General features: G+C 41.5%; 2 protein-coding genes across 2 annotated transcripts; one reads left to right on the top strand and one right to left on the bottom strand. All coding sequences in view use genetic code 11, as the record gives it.

Moving 5' to 3' along the window:
* Positions 1-110: 110 nt before the first annotated feature.
* On the top strand, positions 111-10,090 carry EGR_04799 (Palmitoyltransferase ZDHHC3; the record flags this gene model as incomplete). The annotated part of the gene is made up of 8 exons (XM_024494048.1): positions 111-165; positions 1,670-2,259; positions 2,933-3,063; positions 3,259-3,355; positions 3,729-3,807; positions 5,669-5,838; positions 7,224-7,480; positions 10,000-10,090. The coding sequence occupies 8 exons, from the start codon at positions 111-113 to the stop codon at positions 10,088-10,090; spliced, it is 1,470 nt and encodes a 489-aa protein (XP_024351613.1).
* Positions 10,091-12,275: 2,185 nt separating this feature from the next.
* Positions 12,276-22,354, bottom strand: EGR_04798 (Long-chain-fatty-acid--CoA ligase; the record flags this gene model as incomplete). The annotated part of the gene is made up of 17 exons (XM_024494047.1): positions 12,276-12,422; positions 12,552-12,905; positions 13,424-13,537; positions 13,612-13,776; positions 14,052-14,199; positions 15,222-15,439; positions 17,349-17,417; positions 18,824-18,900; positions 19,234-19,285; positions 19,351-19,383; positions 19,499-19,674; positions 19,888-19,987; positions 21,136-21,240; positions 21,320-21,387; positions 21,462-21,567; positions 21,616-21,694; positions 22,326-22,354. 17 exons carry the CDS (start codon positions 22,352-22,354, stop codon positions 12,276-12,278), a joined length of 2,040 nt encoding a protein of 679 aa, XP_024351612.1.
* Between the last annotated feature and the right edge of the window lie 764 nt (positions 22,355-23,118).

Raw genomic sequence — 23,118 nt, 5'->3', positions numbered from 1 at the left:
GATCAGTATTGGTATGCGGTGTTTGATTATGATTTGTGATTGTATGGAAATTGGTGATTTTTTTGGTTTCGTGAAACAAGCTGATTACTGTGACATGATTGATTGGCAATATGCCCTCTAGCCTAACCGTGGTTGGTAGCTTTAACGCGCGTGATCCGAGGACTGGTATGGCTCCACCTGGATTTCTCCTAAATACTTCCTTGGTTGTATTTGTTCCCGTTTATTCATACATTTTACGTAAAACAGCTTCCTGTTATCTAAGATCGTTTTTGTGCTCGGCCTTTTTAAAAACATCCCCCTTGTTCTTGAAAATTCTATGCAGTTTTAAATGGGTATAATCTCTCCTGGTTCGCAGTACTATTCTTCATCCTTTTCAAAAGGCCTACGTGCTTTTGAAATTTCAAGTTGATTATCCTGTGTAACACCCTTCTGAACATTCCTAAAAAGGTAAAAACGACCTTGGATTTTAGTCCCTTTAGTCACTGGGGTTATTTATGAGGGAATTTCTCCGTCACGCACACTTTGCACTCACTTGTTTTTCCAGCTACGTCATGAATATGTTATGAAAGGACTGGTCTTTTTTTCATTAGTGGTTTGTCATACGATTATCATTGCCTCGCCTGAAATGCTACTTGTTGGGAAGTTGTGTATGTATAAATTAGGGGCAATCAACTTCATGGATAAACCGTGATACATTCTGTATATGCGTAGATGGCCGGGATTTGAAAAGATGTCCTCTAGAAAAAAGTATTCCTGAGTTGGTTCTGTCAGAGTTCGAACTCTTGTTTTCTGCGGCGCGTGTAATGTGATTTTCTTCCATAGCTGGCCTTATTTTTCCTCTCAGTATTGATAAAAGGCATGTTCGAGTCGGGACCTATATCAATCCATTTACCAACCTGACACATTAATGATATCACCTAGGTCTCTTTGTTATTATGAGGTGTGTTTTCACTTGGTGCTGAAGTTTCCTAGTGGTGAATTTTATTTATGAATGCTATATTAAATGTTTTCATTTTTGGGGCCTGCTCTCTTAGACCAGAATACTTAGCCAAATCCGCTCAGATTATCGTATTGGCATGATTTTAATCCATTCCACTTTAGGTGAAGTGGCATTTATATGTGAAATTTTGTGCAAAATTTTTGCTGACTTCATAATGTAGCTTGCATATTCACTTCCTTGCGTGCTGTTTTCACCGGCTCTTTAATCTATCTCAACATTTGGTAGAGCTGTTCTGGTGAATGATTGAATGTTATTTTCCCTTTTTAAATCTCAAGAAGACGTTGATCTTATTGGTTAAGTATTTTGCTGATATACTTGATTTATCTGTTTTGTTGTCGACCGAACTAAGGTCACTGTAAGACGCTGTCAGCATAAACTTTGGTCGCATATCTTCAAACCCATTATTCCTAGTCACTTATATTCCACATCCGCGTACTTTGTCATGCTCCTGCACAACAATTGATAAAATTCAGGTAATAAAAGACGGTAATTTAGCACTTTACTCTTCATCATTTATTTATTTACATCACATGATATCTTGGATGCCTTTGACACCACGTGCTGTAATATCATCTCCCTCTTCCGCAATCACCTGTTAGGTAAAATCCACCTGACTGCCTTACCTTATACTTTAGAACACAATGAACCGGTTTCCATTTGTCCGCTTAGCTGAGGGGGGCTCGATATCATCCCGCAAAAGCGAATCTTCACATCTTCAGGACTCTGCTATGGCAAATAATAACAGTAACCATGGCGTGATCAATTACGGCGCTAGTGATCGCCTCGCGGATGCCAACGGTGAGTCTGATAGCGCAGCCTCTGGGTCGACATTCCCTCCCGTCATCACAGCGGGGTCTCGCTACCGTGGTCACAAAGAGGTTGACATCAACAAGTGGGACGAGGAGGCCTCCCAACACCTCCTTACCATGCGACGACCACCCGGCGATCTCTGTGACTGCTTGAGTCCCTGGAGGAGGCTCTGTCGTCTCCGTTACCCTCCACCTCCACAAAAGATGGCCGCGAATGTTGAAAATGGCTTTCCCTTGCCTTTTGGTGTCGTCTGGTTTGTGCGTGACTGTGCTGGATGCGTCTGTATGGTCTTTACTTGGCTCCTCATTGCCTATGGCGAGTTCGTTGTTGCCTGCATTATTTTGCCGCAACTCCCCTCCGCTGTAATCGCTTGGATCTTCGGTTTTATCTACCACGTATTCGCTCTCCTTGCCGTTGTCTCACATCTCAAAGCTGTTTTTACCGACCCAGTATGTTTTAACTCGATTTAATGTTCATTTAACATCCAAGTACGCGACCCCAGACAAGAAACATGCATCCAAGAATGAGAGCATAAACGATTTTTTGTGTTAGTGAAACCCCAAGAACTGACTTAGAATCATTACCTGGCCTTTTTTGTCACTAGGGCGCAACGATATTAATATTGTATCAAACTGTTAGTTGAAAGATCTTAGTTTCAGACAACTATTATACGAACTCATGTGTGAAGGATTGAATTTCCGGTGAATTTTCGTATTTAGGCCCTTGTTACGTGTTATATTCAATAAAATCTGTTACAGCTCGAGAAGAATGTCTTTTTCACTTCAATTTTATGTAGTGTGAGTAGAATTTCAGTTCTGTCAGGGACTTTGCAGGACTTTCTTAAAGCTTCTAGTGCACTTTTTCTTGTGAACTACTAGGCGGTGGGCAGTATTCAGATTTTATAAGTGAATTACAAAGATTTTGACTCTTTAAACACCTCGCTTAAGGTTTTTAGGTAATCCTTGATCGTTTCCCATAGATCTAGTTAATTATACATTTTTTTTTCTTATACACACTTATTCTACATATTTTCACATGCTTCAATGAGAGGCCTCCCCGAGTCCTTTTTTTTCAAAGTGGGTTGTAATTGAACCCCATGTCTTTACTGTCTCTTCCTTTCAGGGCACGGTGCGTCTGGGCAACGCTACTCGTGATGCTGTCATGCGAATATACCTCGCATCCGGTTCAAATACTCCCCTGGTACGCTGTCCAAAGTGCCTCTGTATCAAACCCGACCGAGCGCATCACTGCAGGTAGACTTTTCCGCAGCTTTTATTCCGTTGGCGAAGTTGGTGTCGACCCATTTCACTGTTGAGCCTCTGGTCACTGTGTTGAGGTACTAAAATGAAGTCTAGAGGAAGTGAAATGTGATTTAGTGAAAGTAACGGTGTTAGGCAACTTTGCAGTGCACAATGCGATGTTCGCTTCTAATCCTTCTCTTTTTTCAGCTGCTGCCGCCGTTGTGTTCGGAAAATGGACCACCACTGCCCCTGGGTGAATAACTGTGTTGGTGAGGGAAACCAAAAATTCTTTGTACTTTTTAATGTAAGTTCTTCGATCGTTCTATCGTGTAAAATTGCATTATAATTAACCCTCCTCAGTTGGTCTAGTTGAATTTCACTAATGGAATTGATAATACTTTAGTCGTCAAGTATACCACTTTTACTCCGGGTTCCGCAGAGCTGCAGTGCCATAAATGTTCAGCATCACCCATTAACTCACAGTCCTGCTTCTGATTGTCTATTGATAGTAACAAATGCCTAATTAGAACTGAATTACAAGTGTTAACATTACCTATGGCTACCCGAGAAACTTAATTTCAGATTATGAACTATCCCTTATGTGGGTTACGCTAGCCAAAGGCGTCCTCCGAGAGGGCAAAATGGCGAGCTTTTGTCTTTTCACTTCATCATTTCAGTTATACATATTTCTACAATCGCTCGCTGGATTAGCGCTGATCATCTCTTTTTTCTTCTCTTGTTTCTCCGAATTCGGAAGTAAGTTACATTCTGTCTTTATGCATTTTGTTTTTATTTGCAAAAAGTAAGAACCGAAGAATTAGTTCGTCAAATCTTGCGGTAGTGGCTGATTTTTCGCCGTCTATTCATAGAATGCATTAATGATAGTAATGCCTGTAGCCCTAGAAAGATATGCATTTCACCAAATGTATTAAAATAACCCCAAAGCCAAATGGTAAGCTTGCTGTTTAGAGCACACTTTTTAAGTTGAAGCGAATCTGGAGGGACAGCTGCACACAGCAAAAGTTTCAGATAAAGCAAAAAAGTCGCTACTACAATTTCTTGCTGGATGTATTTAGTCGCTTGGCTCGCACATGTAAATACATACAAATTTATCAACTTTGTTTCTGCGCAGTGCATTTCTTATTTTGCATGCGTCACTGCTTACGTAATTATTTATTCAGTCTTTTGAGTGTGCTTGATTTCTTCCTTTTGCTTCATAAAGATAATAAAATCAGTGCGTTTAGCATTCCTAACACTGGCAGATAGGTTTTGTTTAATTCCTACCACTAGTAGAACTAACACCAATAACCCAGCCCAGTAGACACCCACACTGTCCCCTCCTGATTCATCAAGGTGAATACTAATATTCACTTCCCCGAATATTTGAATTTCATCTCTCTCTCTCTGAATAATCCCTACCCTTTTGCTCACTGCTCAGTCACTGTATTTTTCTGAGTCTTTAAAGAGGTAATGCATTTCAATTTTCGACTCGTCTCCTATTGTTCGATTGGCAATGAGCGATTTTCAACGATGTTTGGAAATTTGTACACGGCAGAAGAGGAGAGTTGAGGCGCTTTTCAGGATACCTGAATATCGTATTCTTCATCCCCTGCGACAAGTCATGGCGAAAATGCTGCTAAAACCCTTGAGATTTTCTTTCCTAGTTTCATTTTTTTTCTTCTCTTCTTCGTCGTGATTTGAACTATCGTAGAGTGTGAATATCCAGGCAGTTACAGCGCCACAGCAGCTCTTATCAACAACATATTCTTCATCTCCGAGGCTACCTTCTTCGGTCTCTTCACTAGCGTCATGTCGTGCTCTCAAGTATCGTCAATCATTTCGGACGAAACCGTGAGTCACACTCCACCACATCCCCTTTCGCCATTCTTCCTGTCCCCACCCTCCCCCCTCCTTTGCCTTGCCTCCACCTCATTTTTTTTCACCTCTCTCTGCTCTGGGCTGGGTACCAAACCCGTTATTAGTGTCGCAGGTAGCACTCACCTCTAGGCCTTGTTATTGGCGTGCCTGTCCTTTCTCTGTTGCTGCACAGCTCTGTTTAACATTCCTGTGAGGTGGTTGGTTTTACTTTCGACTGTTACGAATTAGGCAGTTGAGTAGCTCTAGTCATGCCAGACGAAGCTAAATATAATGATACTATTGGGTCTTTATTAATGTGCAAAAGCGTAGTTCAGGTGCACTTTTACATGCGATTGCCCTAGTACATGACTTGGATTTTTTCTCTCGTATTTTGGATACATGAGAAGATACAATAACATTTTAGATTCCACTGTGTTAGGTGTCTGTTTTGCTATCAATTTTACCCTAGAGGCAACTTTTGTGGTCACTTCAGTGAATACTCTCATTGGAACCACCGCACCTTTCAATGATCATCAAGAATAACCTCGTAGTATCGTCATTACAGGTGTGTAACCATCTCGACAGATGTTGGAGTTATCGTAGTGATAATTTTAAGTTATGTAGCACTTACTCCGACAAGCACGCCATTACTACTGCTCTGGCAGGGCTTTACGTACGTATGCAGTTGTGGTGTATAACGAGACCCGAATGTGTGTGCACTTGTATGTGTGCATGTATGTGCTTGTATGTATGTATTCAGCAACCTGTAAGAACCGCCTAATTTCGTCGTTTGGTGCGACCAATATCTCCTCTACCTCCCTCCCCTCCACCATGCTCGCCATCGGCGCGGGATTCGAGGCTGTCCTCTTTGGTCTCTTCACCGTCGCAATTGGGGGCACTCAACTCTGTGCCATCTGCAAAGACGAAACTGTAGGTTTTATAAACATTCTCCACCCCTCTCTACTGTTGTCTGAGGCTCCCGCCAACTTTCAACTCACTCTGGATGGGACCATCTTTGAGTTTTCCTCCCTAGATACCCTGTGTCGGTGCCCCCTGTGGAATTCTTTAAGGCGATTTCTTATGTGCCTAAAATGAACTTCATTTATCGCTGTGGTACCTTTGCTATGTTCCTGTATTAATTGGATGCTGAACCTCAGCTCTTTAGTTCTACCATTCGTTAGTGCTGACTAGTTGCAGTTATATTTACGCGATGTTTTCTTATAGATCTTTGTGTTATGCCTCATTTGTCTATCACTGGAGTTTCGTGCTCTAAATAACCGTTATAAAATTATTCACTAGCTTTACGCCGCTGCAATAGGTTAAGCCATTTAGTTGTTACTTTATTTTACGATGCTCGCTACAGCCTTCTATTTATGTCGACACTTCAAGTTAGGGCTCAAGATAGAATCAATTAAAATGCGCACAAATTACTGCAGTTTAGTTCTCAACCTTAGCTGTAGGGTTTAGTATCTGACATTTTTAATTTCATTTTGTTTGCATAGATCGGCTTTTACATTCACCAGCTCATAGTCCCCGCTGCTTCGAAACCACCTTAAATTAATTTTAACTCTAGGTAGCTCTAGAACTGTGCATGATTCTCCCCGAGAAACTGCTATTTTAGCATTTATGGATGTCACATCACTGTTCGTGATGCGGTCTTAATTGGCACCCTGCTTAATAAATCACTTTTCTGGCAACTTGCTGGTTTTTTGTGCCCACGTGCTTTTAAGCTTTTGTTTAGTAGACTATGAAAATGCCCTACTTTGGGTGGTTACGTAATGCCTGAAGCATTTGCATTTGTGATAGCAAGCAGCCCTCTGCTAACCCTTCAATATAATCTCCAGGGCATCTTACATGTAATCTTCGCAGGATCGATTTACTTTGGCAGTCATGACACTATGTTGTCACCACTTTGGGAAATAACTTGTGAAAATCCTCGTGCTTAATACACCTTTACATAGTTCGCCCATGCTCCACTTTGGGTTTTTACATGTTTATATTCTACGTCTGGGTCACGGTTGCTAAAACTGCTAGTTTGCTAAATAAATAAGTTTCAGAAAATTTAAAAGTTAGCACACACACATGACTGGGTTCTTTTATTTGAGCTTATTTTATCCCTATTAGCACTTAGTTGTCTTGCACACTTGCCTTCTTGGCGTACCTGATTACTTGCTTTCCGCACTGCAAATACCAGCTTTATGTACCCAGCCTGGTTTCACTTCTCCAACCTCATCCCACTTTATTTTGTTGTATGAGTACTGGAAGTCCGTATTTAATTTACCAAAGCTATGCCGCTTCTTCATTCCTCTTGTTAGGCTGTGGAGAGTTTGAAGCGCAATAAAGGGACGCCGAGGCCGCGTATATCAAAGAGGGAGACGTTGGCAAACGTGTTCGGACGGCCCTTCTCGTGGCGCTGGTTCAGTCCTTTCCACCCGCCGGCACCACTCACGCCGGTGGTGCCACCGCCTCCGCAGGAAAGCGAGGCCAGTGAAGGCGTCTCCGATCTCGAGATGCAGTCCGCACAGCAGCACCAGCACCGACACGAGGACCACTACGACGACATCTACCTCGTGTAGACAGACGCGCTTGCTCCCTTCCTCTCACCCTTACACTATCCATCCGTCTGTGTATGTACGCGTGTGCACAAAGGCCTCTCGTCTCCATCACTTTTCTTCCCCCTCCCCCTCCTCTCTTCTCTTTATGCTTTCCTACGGCTGTGCGCCAAGGCCGCGAACTATACTGTATGTAAGTAATTTATAATTTTTTGTGTGAGAGTCTTTATTTCTGCTAACGAAGAAAAATAAATCTGCATGAATCTTGCAGCTCTTCTATCGTCTAATTATGTGGGAAGTAGCGTTTTTTGTGCATCACATATCTGATGCTCGCCTCCATTTTTTTATCTATAAGTGCCCTTGAACCTTTGTAACGTGGTAGGTTTCGTGATTGAGGTATGCCGACTAAAACTATCGACTAAAACCGGCAAATTTTTATCGAGACGCGCTGTGATTGCGCCTTAGCAGTTCCATATTATTCTGCCTTTGCTGAAAATGTCTTTGCCATCGTTGTTGTAACTTGGTTTGTGTAGAGAGTTTCTTCGGTCTTACGTGTAGTTTCTCCTGCTCTTCTCCCAATATTGACGTGTCAGCTGGATTTCCCTTTCTTTCCAGCGCCTGTATCAAAGCGGTACCATGGTAGATTAAAACTTGGGCTTATGGGTGCGGTAACATTCCAGTGCAAATACATGTAAGCATGTGACTAATGGATACATTTGAAGAAACGGATATTAACTGCAATTCGGTTGTGAATGTCACGACAGCGTTATTCCGTTCAGATTTTGTCTTTAAATGTCAGGCCGAAGCTTCAGGGCTCCTTAATGCTATCCAAATGTGAAAGTCACTGCAACGCACCATCACTTCCCTAAGTTGTACCGTTTGCTTGAGCCTGATAAGCGATGATTAGCCTAGTTAGTCAAAATAACTACTCAAGAAAGATCCCAGGATTGGTATCGAAAGGCAGTTGCACTATATTATTTGAGTTTCTGTTATGGACTGATGTTTTCAAGTGTGATCTTGGAGACTGTCCATTTCCTAACCCGATCAATCTAGTGACAGACCTCGATTTGTACGTAGTGACTAACCGGCCAATGGGACTCTCCGAGTTCAGGGCGGTTTCAGTCTCGCAAATCCATACCATTGTATTGACTTCGGTTTTACTTTAATTATTTGCACATCAGTATGCTACATCAACCAGTCATGAGACCGAGTGGGAGCGCGTCCTGCTAGAAAGCTCAGTAACACCACAAAAACTGAGATTTCCAAAAAATCGGAACGGATATATTTTCTAGGGCTGCGGCCACTTCTTTTGGCAGATAAATGCTTTGCATTGTTGCATTCTTAAAGTAGTGCAATCGTAAGTGAATCAACCTTTATTCAGCCTATGCCAGATGTTAGGTGAGACAATTTCTGTTGGGCTTATTGTCCCTCGCATACATATTTGGTCCAGGTTTCCAGTTGCAGTCGTATGCATGTATATATTAGGCATGAAGCTGCCCAGTGCACCATAAAATGGCCGCAGCATTTTACATCACATCCTCGCTTTATTCAAGAACATTCACTCAACACACTGGTAGTAAATCATGATAAGTCATTTTAGTTTAAACTGACTCTTATGTTGAAGCGGGATCGACGATTACCCGTGGTCACGATTTTAAATTCCTATTTCGGCAGATTACACCGACTTTAGTTACTGGTTTTTGCTTAATAGCGAATGTCCTATTTTCGAAACGCAAATACGTTTATTTTAGCGCAAGTAATCGGCAGCAAAAACATTTTACCGATACTTGTGGATTTTGCTTGTCTAATAAACTTGCAACTGTCATGGGTCCTACCTCTACACGCTACTGGTTCCTTACCAAGATCCTTCGTCCTCCGTGTTCTGCCCCTATGTTTGGCCTTTTTTAGATTCCTCTCCTACATTGCTGAATACTCATTCAAACTTCTTTATCCTACAACAATATTATTTTAATCAAAATTACCCTCGAAAATTTAGATTTTGGTCCATGGTTTAGCACTTGCTTTTCAACACATCCTTGCGACAATTGACAAAACGCGGAAATGCTTTCGGACACAACCGCCTGTGTTTAGCTTTTCATGTAATTATGAGGCATCTGTGAAGTAATGAACATTAATGTACATGAGACGGCACGATTTTGTCGTCTTGTTATTCTTTTGTTGACGATTCTTAATGAGGGGAGGCCTCCCAAGAAAATTTTTTTTTCTAAATCGCTAATGAATACAGACGCCAATTCCTACTGGTCTGCAGACAGAATCATTTTTCCGCTTCATTATCCGCCAAATTGGGTCTAATTTTCAACACAGCACGTTTCTGATTTCGTAACCCTTTATATTAGTTGAAACTACTGAAATATATATATATATATGACGTAGACGCAGATACTAAATTTACCTGCTATGAGTTCATTTTGACGACTATTTAGCAAGAGAATAGGGATTACTTTCCTGAAGTTAGCTGCTTTGGAAGGAAATTTTGAATGAACTTCCAGTAAATCAATTTACTGAGCTTCGGTTAAAGAGACTGCCTGAAGCGACCGATTTTGGGCATGTTTTCCAGCTCATTCCCATCAGAATCTGACGATCACGATGACAAATTCGACAGTGTCTGATCTTTACTCCCCCTCTTCCTCGCGTCGGTATTACTAACTTTTAAGACATAAACGCGTGTAGTAGTGTGGGGGTTCGAAATGGAACTTGCTGTTGAGAGTTACCGGTTCTCAAACTGTACTGAAAAGTACTCGATTAGCAATAATAGGTTATCAATTGGTCTGTGAGTATTACAACGATTTGCTCTTACAATTAATGATCCGTAAATCACGATTTCTAGAAGTAGTGACGCAGGAACTAATGATTATTTGTCAAATAATTCAATGAAGGACATTTGTTGTGTCGATGCTTCCTGATATGACCCAGAAAATTCCACAGATAATGCATCAGTCTTAGCGAATTCAAGATGGTATGGGCTGACGAAAAATCGCTTTCGTTTACTCTGTTAAGAGAATCCCCAAATAATTTCATGTTCTACGCGGCACTTTAGTTTCTTTAAGTGGTTGTTGTCACTTTTTTTTTTAAAAGTAGGCGTAGTTTAATGGATTTTCAGCGCCATTCTCTCCTCTTGAACGATTCCAAAACAAATCCCCAGGTCCTTTTTTGGCTTATAACAGTATGTTTCCAGCCTAAATCTACCTATTAGAATGAGTGTAAATAGATAAACAACTCAATCTAAAATTATTCCAATTTGTCGTAATTTTGGAAACTGTTTATAACCATTGGATCATGGAGCAATTTAGCATTACTTCTTGGCAAAATCAGTATAACAAGAGGTGATAAAGGTAGTTATTTATTTGCAAACTCAAAGCAGTCTCACTCCGTTAAGCAAAGGGTCGGCAAAATGCCTGCCATGACGTTCGTTATCGTGGACTTCGGATTTATGAACAATTGTGATCAGTGGTACCATGGAACATTATTTATGCAGCCGATGGATCGTTTACTGTTAACCTGGGGTGTTTAATGCTGAATCACTAGGTATTGCTACCCTGGGTTTTTCAGTAATGTACTCACCTTCAGCACCAGAGAGAGGACATTTGTTCAGATAGTTTAGCCCCATCTTTAATCCCAGGCTTCTCGAAGACCAGCTGAAACTAGACGAGAGACTGTTTACCTGCCAGCAAAAGGGACAGGGTAACATAATGCAGAGCCAAAGTTTACTCTTTTGCACAAAACCTGCTTCTTGGATACACTGAAATTCAAACTCAACCTCGAGTACCACATAAGTAAGCGAATAGAAGTAAAAATTTGACAAAACTTTGAATTATTATAAACATTTTATGCCAAGCAGAGGACTAATGATTTGATTCATCAGCCTCTCCAATCAAGCCAGTGGAAGTCGTGCAGGAGTTTTATCGTCAAAGCAATCCAGAAAACTTTGTAACGACTCAACAAAATTAATCGAATTTCGTCTTCAAAAGAAATCCTTGTTCGTCTAGTAAGAGGACACTACGGTGGAAAATATTATGCTTGTTCCTCCCTCGTGTCGAAGAAAAGCGTCTACAAATCGTCATGAATCGCCTACTAAAAGTACGCACGCTCTAGAACAAATCTCCGACTTGGCGTACCTAGGGTAAAAGCACCAGACTTTGAGGGTGCAGGCGCACCCGCTTGCCCACCATGGACATCGTAACGGCTGTGCGACCATAGACTTGGATTGTTAAGACTAACCATCCGCTGTTCATCAACTTAGCGTGGGCTTAACCATGACTACCACTGAATGTTGTGTTAACCGCTAGTGTATACTCAAGGACGCGAACTTAATCACGAATCTCAAGTATAAATTAAAAAGAGGTGACTAAACAACCCTAGTGAATTACATGGTTTGGAGTTTTACTGACAAGCCCAAATTGCCAGGGCTCATTTGGTAGTACTACACCAATCTCAAGGCCGTAGCAAACATAGCAGTGCAAAAAATTACCTAAGGAGACCTCCATTGCTTGGTACGTGGGAGGCAATTAAGCATTTTATCGCAATCCGAGTTTAAGTAGGTTGTATTTCACATTATGGGGTCAAGCATTCATTCGTAAAAATAAAAAAAGATCTGTCAGTCACTTCAATACATTTCGTTAAAAGAGTTGAGCATTAAAATTCAATTACATGAATAGTTTCAACCATCTCCTGGGGTAAACATTATTGGGGAGCAGTCTGAGTAGGGGAAGGGAGGAAAGGAGCAAAGTGGTGCTGAGGGTAACTTTGTTGCTCTTTGAAGTGAACCATGATCCCAGACGGGAGAATGGATGAATTCTATTGAGCCGTTGGATGTTCCTTATATAGGTTGACCAGTTCCTCGGCGTACCGTTTTCGAACTGCAGGTCGAGCTACCTTCTGTGTCGGGGTCAGCATTAAGTTGTCGATGCTGAAGGGCTCCGGTATAAGTTTGATATTCTTTACCTATGGTAAAAAAGGAGAATATGATAGGCTCAATTCGCAGTCATCATGGTCACCAGGTAAGAATATTCTGAATACTGCAAAATGAAGGATACAGGAATGATCTAGTCATAGGGGATTGATGAGAATAACCTTTTCGAATCCCATGAAGTTTGCAGCTTCAGAAAGACTCTTTAGATCAGCCATGACTATCTTCTTGGCTCTAGGATCAGCACAGATATCCTCCAATGATGGTTTGTTTTGAGCATCTAGGATGGGTTCACGAAGGCTTTTTGGTGAATAGCTGGATAGTGCCTTCAGAAGTGGTTCAACCTCAGGGACAACCAAGGCAACAGGAAAAGTGCTGTGTGCGTCGCCGTCGACAAAGATCTGGTTGATTAGAGGACTCCGTTGATAAACGAGTTCCAGTTTCTCCGGAGCAATGTACTCTCCCTGCGCAAGTTTGAAAATGTGCTTGCAACGATCGACCACCTTCAGACAACCCTCCTAAATAAGAAAGGAATCTCAAAAGTATCTGCAAAAGTGGCTCACCACAACTTGAGATTTCAACATTCACTGGTTAAGCATTTACATCCTTAATCAATTTGGCAACTATTAAAAACCACAAAAATGCAGCACATAAACATCCTTCAGTGTATAAAAATTTCAACTTGAGGTATTTCAAACGCTGCGATTAAGTTACAGTTAATTAATTGGTATTTAAAATTACCTTATGTAAACAACTTATATACTTTCTTAGTGTGATGCTTTGCTTAAGTTGCCCAGTCAAGTTGGACTTGGCATTTATCTGCCCATTGTTTCCAATAATAGAATGTTATTTTCAAATCCTAAGAAAACAGTCAGCAATGGGCTAAAATGCACAGATTCTCTGTCCGCTGATAACATAGGCAGTTTTGAAGATTTACAACTTTTGATATGGAAGAATTTACCCACCACGATAACTTCAAGTATACTTAATCCGCCCAGGAAAATCTAAGTAAGGAAAAGGGTAACTGAGGGCTTACTTGCCAAGTGCCCACATCACCAGTGTGCAGCCATCCATCTTCGTCTATTAACTTAGCGGTCATCTCAGGGTTCTTGTAGTAGCCGCTTACGCACGAGGCACCTCGAACACAAATCTGAAAATCGAGTCCTCAGCTTAGTTTCGCCAAAACATAGTTCTACTGACTGTATCTCAGTAGGTAGCACGCACCTCTCCTCTATTATCTCTTGCAGCAAGGAGGCCCATATCTGGCACGTCGGTTAATTTGATTTCCACAGATGGCCAGGGAGCTCCAACGTGACTGCCGTTCAGATCACCAGCAAGCGATGACGACACGGGACCACAAGTCTCCGTGCAACCATACCCCTCGAGGACCTAATTTTATTGAAAAATTGCAGAGCAGGACTTCGTGATTGTAACCATTAGGACAGGCTACCGGAATATTCACTGCTACAAAGATCTTTAGGCTGGTGAGCTGTAAAGAAGAATACGAATTTTTTCGCGAAAACTTCATCTAAACGTCAAACGTCTTCCATCGACAAATTCATCCAGCTGGTAAAGTGAATGGTAACTTAGGAAAAGCCCGACAGCTATGTAGATGGGGAGTTATTCCACCTCACAAATACACTAAGACACTGTGCGACACGTACCGGGCACGAGAAAACCGCCCGAGTGAAACGCAGAACGGGGGGAGCAATAGGAGCGCCAGTCACCAGAACGAGACGAATACGGCCTCCAAAGTTACGCAGAATCTTCGAAAATACCGTCGAGTCCCAAAAACTCTTGTCGTAAATTTGTCTGCATGGAAAAATTGGTGCGATAAGACAAAACACATAAGGTGATGCCTCTTTCATTTACTTATGCCTGTGTGTGGAAGTCAACAATAAACGTAAGAGAAACGCCATTGGATTATGAAGGTGTATGTTCCACTTTCCCATTTAACTCGCCGGTCTCAAATTCAAATTTCCAGTATTTTGCCAGGACACACTTCTTTAAGCTTTCACCGCCTCCTCCGGAATACGATAGGCCAGTCAGACTAAGCCCAAATAACTGAGCTTTCATCGACGCATTCAACAACGGATTTTCATGGGAAAATTAAGCTAGAGTAAGGGCAACTTTTCCATGTAATATTTAACAAGACTTTTCCCTCAATAAGTAGCACTTTGAAATAATCAGATGGTAGTGAAGATATGTTCATCAAACAGTAGTGGCATGGCAACAAATGAACACGCCAGCAGTAGAAACGCGTACATTAGTCTGAAAACCACGTAAACAAAGCCAATAGTCTGTTATTCAGGTAAAGTACCTTGGCACAACAATGGTTGCTATGACATCTAAAAGGCGAACAGCCACCTCCGGGATAGAGCATAATTAAGCGCCTAAAATGAAGACAACGACATCTATTCCTTCAGGCAAGTTGGGACCTTGTGGGAGTAATGGCTGGTCCATTATTGATGTGCAAGTAAAAGAGGATGCCCAGGCGAACCTCCCACAGCTGCTTTATGGTCATTTGAATTAGGCCTTACAATCTAATATAGCACTTGGCAAGTATATAGCTTATGGGTAGTGATACACCCAAATGGTTTAGCTGAGTTGGGGCTATTAGTAAGCAAACACCATGATTCAGTCGCACAGTTGTCGGATAAATTGTGAAAAGTAAGCACGTTTCAGGTAAAAAGGTACTTATAAAAGAGCAGATTGCATCAATTGGCGACATAAAGGTGGTGATCTTACATTAATTTTAATGACGTAATCTTCATACAGTCAGTCAGTATGGAAAGGGAATATCGGTTTATAAAAAATTGCTTGATAAAACCTACTTGTCAACTTTGTGGCACTTTTCCTTGAGAGCAAACTTGAGCAGAAATTGCTTAAATGTGGACTTGCAGACACGTTCGTAGACGTTGTCGTAGATTCGACAGAGGAGGCGAGGTACGCTTGTAAAGATAGTCGGGCGAAGAATCCGCATGTCCTCACTAACGGTTGTAATATTCCCTGAATAGAAGCCGATTCGCGCACCGACGTACATGAGATAAACCTAGCATCAGTAAGGGAAACGTTAATACAAGACCGTGCTTCGTGAATCCAACAACGTGAAAACGACTGTAACCCTCACTTAACCACTGAGCTCACTACCTAGTTTCCTTGAGTATTCTCGCCAAGATCACCAAGCGTTCGGAAATAGTGGATACATCGGAGGGAATGATCTCCTAAATAAAACAAATTGGCCCAGGCATACACCAGAATGGGAACGTGTATGGAGGTTTGAAAATGAAAGACATCCGTAGAAGTATTCACCAGTGGACCACTGGAGAAAGGATACCTATGATGCCGAAGCTTGCTAAAGCAATGCGAAAAACTATTACTTCAAACTACTAACTATATAAACTGGCACTGCAGTACGCAAAGACTCTACCACAAAAATAACATGCATTCTAATTCTTCTGTCCACATGGAAGGTTGAAATGTACGGTTTGGAAAGGAAAAAACCCTTTTTTGGGATATTAGTTGTCGCCCATCGTTGGGCTTTTCTACAGGTAAAGCTTGCATTTAAAGTCCAAAGAATGACAATTTCATCACTACTCCAGAACTGAGGCATTTTGGAAGCGTACAACCTAGTAAATAGAGCTAATTTTAAATAGGCACAATTGAGACAGAACAATGCCATCGATGAAATGAATTTCAATTAAAGGGGTGTTCCCTTTGACTTCATCTTCCTAACACCCCACTAATTAGAGCGTGAGCCCCGCTTCCGTAACTCTGGTGGTCTGCGCCCTTCCCATTGGTGACGAGTCGGCTAAACGCCGTTTGCCAAGTGGACGCGTTTGTTCGTATGCTCCCACCCAAGATGCAGTTAATGCACTCGTTTCCAAATAACCGGACAACGAACGGACATGCTACACTTGGGAAAAACGATGGCTTGTAGAGACTTGAGCAAGTGCAAAAAATAGTAGTAGAGAAGATGGCACCCTTTCAGTAAAGATTTGTTCCGGTAAAAAATCGGAACGCTTGATTAGTGTCACAATCTTGGTACATGCACTACGCTATTGGGGTCAAACAGAATAAGCGTTGGAGAAGCCTCTTAAAATTTCCAAACCAGTTTTGGTGAGTGGATTTTTAAATAGGTGACCCATCTTCTGGAAAGCCTCCAATGACTAATCCGGTTCAGGCAGAGGCTTCATATTCTAGAAAATCGTGCAACCTCACCCACCTTTGGACTCTGACGGCGTTTTTGAAGCCTCATTTAAGTTAACTACGTAATTGACTAAATCAACTTGTGATTTATCAAAACATCACTATAGGAAAGAATTTCACGGCGAATGACGGGTTTTGCACGTATTGTAGGATTGTCACTTCCGAACAAGTTTTTAAAGTGAATCACAAAAATCTTGGAAGAGAAGGTTAAATTCAGTGGACAGGCTTAATATTGGAATGAAGGGAATCCTATGGAAACCATTGTTAGCACACCAAGTTTGTATCCACATCGTATATCTTACTAAACCGGAGGGTGTGGTTGGCGATTTTCCACATTATGAACGAGAGGATTCAGCAGTAGAAAAGGGGAACAGATGTCGTTGACAAATGAAATTTGGTTTGCGACAGAGCTGTGTCAAGCCCTGCCTGTACGCTAAAACTCTGACGCAATGACCTAGGGTTTTGACTGGAATCAACACGTGCAGATAGCATCAACCTGCATGTTTAGGGTTGCGCACCATACAACACATGATTCAGCTCCCGCCCACTATTCGTCCATCACCTGATGGTCAGCCCATCCTGGACCAAAAAGGGCAACAGAAAGGAAGATTTAATGTCCGACAATGAATCGATAGCCTAGGAAGAACTGCCAATGCACTGGAGACAACCTCTACTTGGCGGGTAGATACGCCAACGCTCTGAAAAGGATGCAATCATTGGGAGAACACAATTATGAGTTGTCACTGGCTTACCTCACAGTACTGTTCGTAGATGTGCGCCAGAGGCAAGAACGATAGGATGGTGTCATCCTTTGTGATAAGCTAAAAATGAAATTGGAACAAATAGCGCATTTATACCAGGAACAATATAAATGGAAGACAAATGACAGAGTAGCGTACTCGTCGAAGTTAAATACCGTCTCCCTCTTAGTTCAACTCAAAGTGTACTGCTGGGTCAGCATCGCGCTAGCACGCAGATTCGCATCTCCATCCGGTACACACTTGCTTTCGGCATAGTGACTAATGCTGAGGACAACTTCTGCAGCGCGCTAAGGCATCCAACCATAAAACTGACCAAACGTAAACACCTATTGAATATTCGGCTCATATTTTTTGGCATTTACCTCAGATCTTCTACGAAAGTCTAGTTCACCAAATGCTCAAGCTGACCCCGTTCACAAGGGTAGATTTATTACAGAACTTCAGGCCATCTTATGAAAAGGTGGATGTGAGAAACCTACCAAACAGATCACCGAAGAGACAGTGGAGAATACGAATGCAATAAAGCAGTATGGGGGGGTTGCACAGGGACAAAATCTTTGACCCGACATTACAATTAGTATGCAATGCTATACGTATTCCGACATCTTAACGTTTGTTAGAGCTCCGACAAAGTAGCTTTAAGAAAACGAACTACCCTGTGTCTCCAGCACTCCAGCAGGCATGCATGTACACACCACACTCCTTGTGCTGCTCACATTATCAACATTGGACTTCGCTGTCCCGGTGTCACCTTTTAAGTTGCCAGCTGGAATCCAGACAAGATCCAAACTCACGCACATGAACACCAGTTTATAACAAAAAGCCGGAGAATAGGTGAAGCGTAAGCACTTTACATAATCATTAGGAAGCATTTAAAAGTAGCAAAAATATGTGCTTTAGTGTGTACTATCAGCCAAGCTTACAAACCTAGATGTCACGTCTGGTATTCAAACGCTCCTTGCAAACATTTAGTTAAAAACTTGCACACTATTCACTCCACAGCAATGCAGATGAAGGAGTTAGTTGGAGATTGCACAACTATAAGCTAATCCCACTAAATCGAAAGACCGTCTCACGATGATTGACTTTTGATTTCGCATTCCATTGTCCTAAACAAGCAGGTCGAATCATTACACTTCAAAAAAAGAATTAATTTATTCTTCCAGTTACTGTAGTCTAACAGAGTACCAGTTGTAGGCAAATGTGGTAGCCAAAACACAAAAAACAGTACTGCGCTGATTTCCAAACGTGCTACATTCGTATGGCGGCCCTAATTGAAATCGCCCATAAACACTGTAGTATCGATTCAAATGATGTTTCAACGAAGTGTGGAGGGCATGAACATCTTCATTTGATTTCAAACGACTCAAAAAGGTACGGTCTTTAGAACATATCACTTACTTTAAGAGTCCAAATAGAGTCGGTACTGAATAGAATACCGAATGATGAAGTAGTTTCGAACTTACTTTCCCCAGAACCCGTTGCGTCGCGGCAATAACGGCGATGAGATTTCTATTGCGAATCATGGCACCCTTCGGAGTTCCTGCAAACCAAAAGCGACTCGCATCTTATTTGCTGGTGACGAACAGAACTCCAGTCAACTAATAGGACTAGTGGTCATGAAAGATAAGCTTTTGGCATTCGATATATTACACAAGGTACAAGACAGCTTAGACCAAATCAGGTAGGCCTTATAGTGCGTTTGAAGCTAGCAAAATGATGAAGGATGCAAAGCTCAATCATCCAGGTTAACTCCGTCGAAAAGCGAAACAAATCAGCAAATTATCTAAGCATAACAATTATTGGTCAAGAATGCGATAATAATGACAGTGTCCACACTCTAGCAAAAGTACGCATATCATAACAAAACACCTACCTGTTGTGCCGCTAGTGTAGCAGATTGTAATGAGCCCATCTCCGTCTAAAGGCTGAAACATAACAAATCCAAACAAAGGGTTCATAACACACCACTCAGATGTTGAAATATACTTACGCATGGTTTCTGACGATGAACGCTTCCTCTTGCCTAAAATGAGCAAGAATAAGTCGTAATGGTCCCTAGTTCAGGGATCCTAAAACCAACAGTTGAAACCACAGCAGAATATTAGTTGACATAGTGAAGATTTAGAGGGGGAGCTAACCAGCAGTTCGTTAAAAGTGATCACTCCAATGTTGCTTCCGGCTGCAGAGCGCAAATTTTCAAGCTCCTCTTTGGAAGAGAGGACAACGATGTACTTGAGACAGGGCGTGGAGCAGCTCGCATCGATCAACTTCTTTGCCCGCTCTGGCGTGTCACAAACTACCACTGAGAGCTCGGCTAGTAAAAAGAGAACGCCAATCGCTGTCTTTTTGTCCTAAGAAAATAGCACACCAAGGTCCCAACTTATAGAAACGTCTAAAGGAGCTCTATCGAATAGACGTTTGAATATAAAGTTAGCGCAGAGAAACGGTGCAAGTAACGAAATCAAATCCCAGGAAATTCTAGGCATTTCGTGCTAACAGGCAGGGAAGGTTGTGAGAAAAACTCTACCTTCATTACAAATGTGTTTCATAGCCTCTTGCCCGAGGGTGTCGTAAAGAGGCACCACAACCAGCCCATAGGCCCAGCAACCAAGCTCAGTAATGAGCCACTGAAATGGAAATACACATTTAGAATTTAGAAGCAATTTATGAGGTCACAGTCACAAACATCTAAGAAATCACTACGTAAGCAGGTTGGCATTTACACCCTATACGTCCTGTAAACAATGGAGGCGAACAACACTGAGATTATTACACATTTGCCCCCCACCTAATTCAGTAGTAACTACTCGACAAGCCGAAATTGTTTTAAACCAATGAGAAAAGGGAATCTCGTATACTTGAAAATATCCAATTTGTTGAAACTGTTTTTATCCTAAAAGCCTATCAGAACTTGTTTGTTTGATAAAGAGCGAAATATCACGGTTGACGCATGATTCTTGAAAGGATATTTTGTGTGCACTCTACGCTTGTCGCTGGGATCAGGTGCTTTCTTTCAAAATGCATGCCGAGCAAAAACAAAATCACGACAGTGTATTGAGACACCTCCTTGCGCGACTCGACAAGGATTTCATTATGATTTGATACCTCCATTGCAATGTAATTTATCATGGGAGTTGAACAAGTTTGCAACTGGTATTTGTGGGTTATGAAGATGGTCTGTGGGGGTTGATTGAAACTCCGTCTGTGATAGTAAATTCGCATGCTGAGTTTCCGTCAACCAGTTTGACCAGAAAATAAGGTCTCAATGGTCAGCTTTTTGGAGACCTATCAACTTAACCCTAGACTAAGAACAAATGGGAGTTCGGATTTTGATTGTTCCTTCCCACTTCGATATTTTGGCGATTTCTTTTTTTCGACCACGTGCCTAAAACCATCATCTTGGAAATTAATGAAGTAAAATTTATTTGCAAACATTACTATTCCGTATTGTTACAGTTCCGAAGCAAAAATGGACCATTTTAACAAAAGATTTTTTTGGCAGCAATGAAAGAAACAAGTTGTAGCAACAAGGGAAGAGCGTCCTTTTCTAATGGGAATTGCTGCTATATTGAGCGTAAAACGCAAGTAGGATGGCAAACGAAATAAACACACTAAAGAGTTCCAGAGGGTTAGCACTTGATAGTCAATCGAGGTGTTTTAGGATGCGTAAGTGCAATCACAGGAGGCAATTTTGAAACATTGAAAATAAGAATGGAAGAACGTAGGAATGAAGTATGTCAACCCAGTGATATTTAGATAGCTTAAATAAACCCACCCCAGGGCAGTTGATCGCATATACACCAACGCATTTCAACGAGTTCCCTGTTAGTTCTTCAAATTGAAGGAGACCCGACCCACAGGCCTCTACCTTCTCGTTAACCTGCAAACATGCACAAAAAATCCACAATGTAGTGGGAAATAACTTTATGATTCAGACAGAAGCATATTTGTCTGCCTACTTCTTCATAAGTCATCCATTCGTATGGCGATGACGGTGAGTCGTGCCACCCGATAAACTGATCGCTAGCTAATGTGGGGAAAAAAACATGATATAGTTAACAGATCAAATCAGACAATGCGCAGCCATTGCAATTCACTTACGCTGGCGTTTTACTGTGTTCCTGAAAAAGTCATAAACTGCTCCAACACCCTCGACTGTATCCACCAACGGTTTGTCTTCTACTAAAGGTGACACATGGATACCCTCCTAAAATAGTGCGAGGCCCAAAATACGAGATTCCGGAAGAAGGCACACCTTTTCGTTTCTCAAATATGAAGTATTCTCATAGAAAAAATCGGTAACATGGCTTGACCTTGGTGTTAACATTCCAGATCTAAAATCTATGCGAAATGAATAAAAAAATCCATTTATTATCCATAGTAAGGAAAGTGTCACAACTCGGTAGAAAGCAACCAAAAGTGGCCTCGAAGTTTGATTGCTACTATGTCATGGTGGCATTACAACTCATACTGTGGGAAAAATTGTACAAGAAACTATAATGATCTAATCAGGATCGTGCTTCAAGTCCAATGATTGAATAGTGGGGCTAAAGCGAACTGCATTTCGAAACAGTCTACGAGTTATTTCCTTAGGATAAGGTAGACGATAATTCTAGACAAAAGAAATGAGCTACGACCCAGATGAAACATTGTTCAGAAAAAAAGTGAAAAGAATGTTGGACCCTGAAATTGTGAATTCACCACCCATACTGCAGTTAGTGAAAAAAACTTAAAAAATACTTGCTAATGGAAATTACAGTGTACATTGCCAGAAAACTGAACCCCAATTATCACCACGTACTTTCGGCGAGAATAATTTAAGAATCACATATACGTATGTAAAACCAGAAAAAAATCGAACTGAAGAGTAAAAGGTGTTAACACATTTGACTTAGACCCTTACACGGGGCGATAACAAGATCTTTGAGGAGACTATCTACGAATACAACTTCCAAAGCAACCTACGAGAACTGACTAAACCAAACACGGAACATACCCCAAAAAGAACCAACCACAAACACACCCAAGATGGCGCAGGAAGAGCTAGTTTCAAGCTACAATGCTCCTCAGGTCAAGGCAAATGAATTGATAATGGTGATTTTAAACGAAACACTCATGGTGGTGATGATATTGGATTTAATAGGGGCTTATTACATCAAAGTTTTGGACTCAAAATTAGCGATGCCACTGTTTTAAATTTACACTTATTCTATTTAATTTTAAATACATTACGATGATATTAATCATTTGCCATCTTTTTCTACGCAAGTAGAATTTACTCTGTAAATCCTACTCTATTTCAAGGAAATAATAAGGGCCAGTTTTCGTGGCAAGGTCTTTAAGTGGTGGAGTAATACAGCAAAAAGCAGTTATCCCCGATTTAGTTTCCAAACACCCTATTGTGAGTTTTTATTTTGACCTTTGCGTAGTCAATAATGCAGATCTCTCAACCTTCTCTAAAGTTGCGATACGATTTTTAGAACTGAGGAGGAAAGAGTGCAAGGCTATGGACACGGCCAAAGGGCCAGATCGCAGAAAGGCACAACCTGCAAAGCCTGAAGAACCCGCGCAATTTAGCTTACAGTTAAACAAAATCTCAAGTTACCACATAGTTTTTTCTCCTTTTAAGTATCGCTCCTGTCCTTCTCTTTAAGAGTTCTTGTGTTTTGGCCATTATAATGCAATCGGTGCTTTAAGAGCCGCCCATGAGTCAGGAACGCTAGACACCGACTTTTTCACGTAGGCGGGAAAACTTTCG

The sequence above is a fragment of the Echinococcus granulosus genome (genome assembly GCF_000524195.1).
Source record: "Echinococcus granulosus chromosome Unknown EG_S00031, whole genome shotgun sequence".
Taxonomy (NCBI): domain Eukaryota; kingdom Metazoa; phylum Platyhelminthes; class Cestoda; order Cyclophyllidea; family Taeniidae; genus Echinococcus; species Echinococcus granulosus.
Note: the sequence above shows the minus strand (reverse complement) of the source record. Positions and strands in the feature narration are given on the sequence as shown.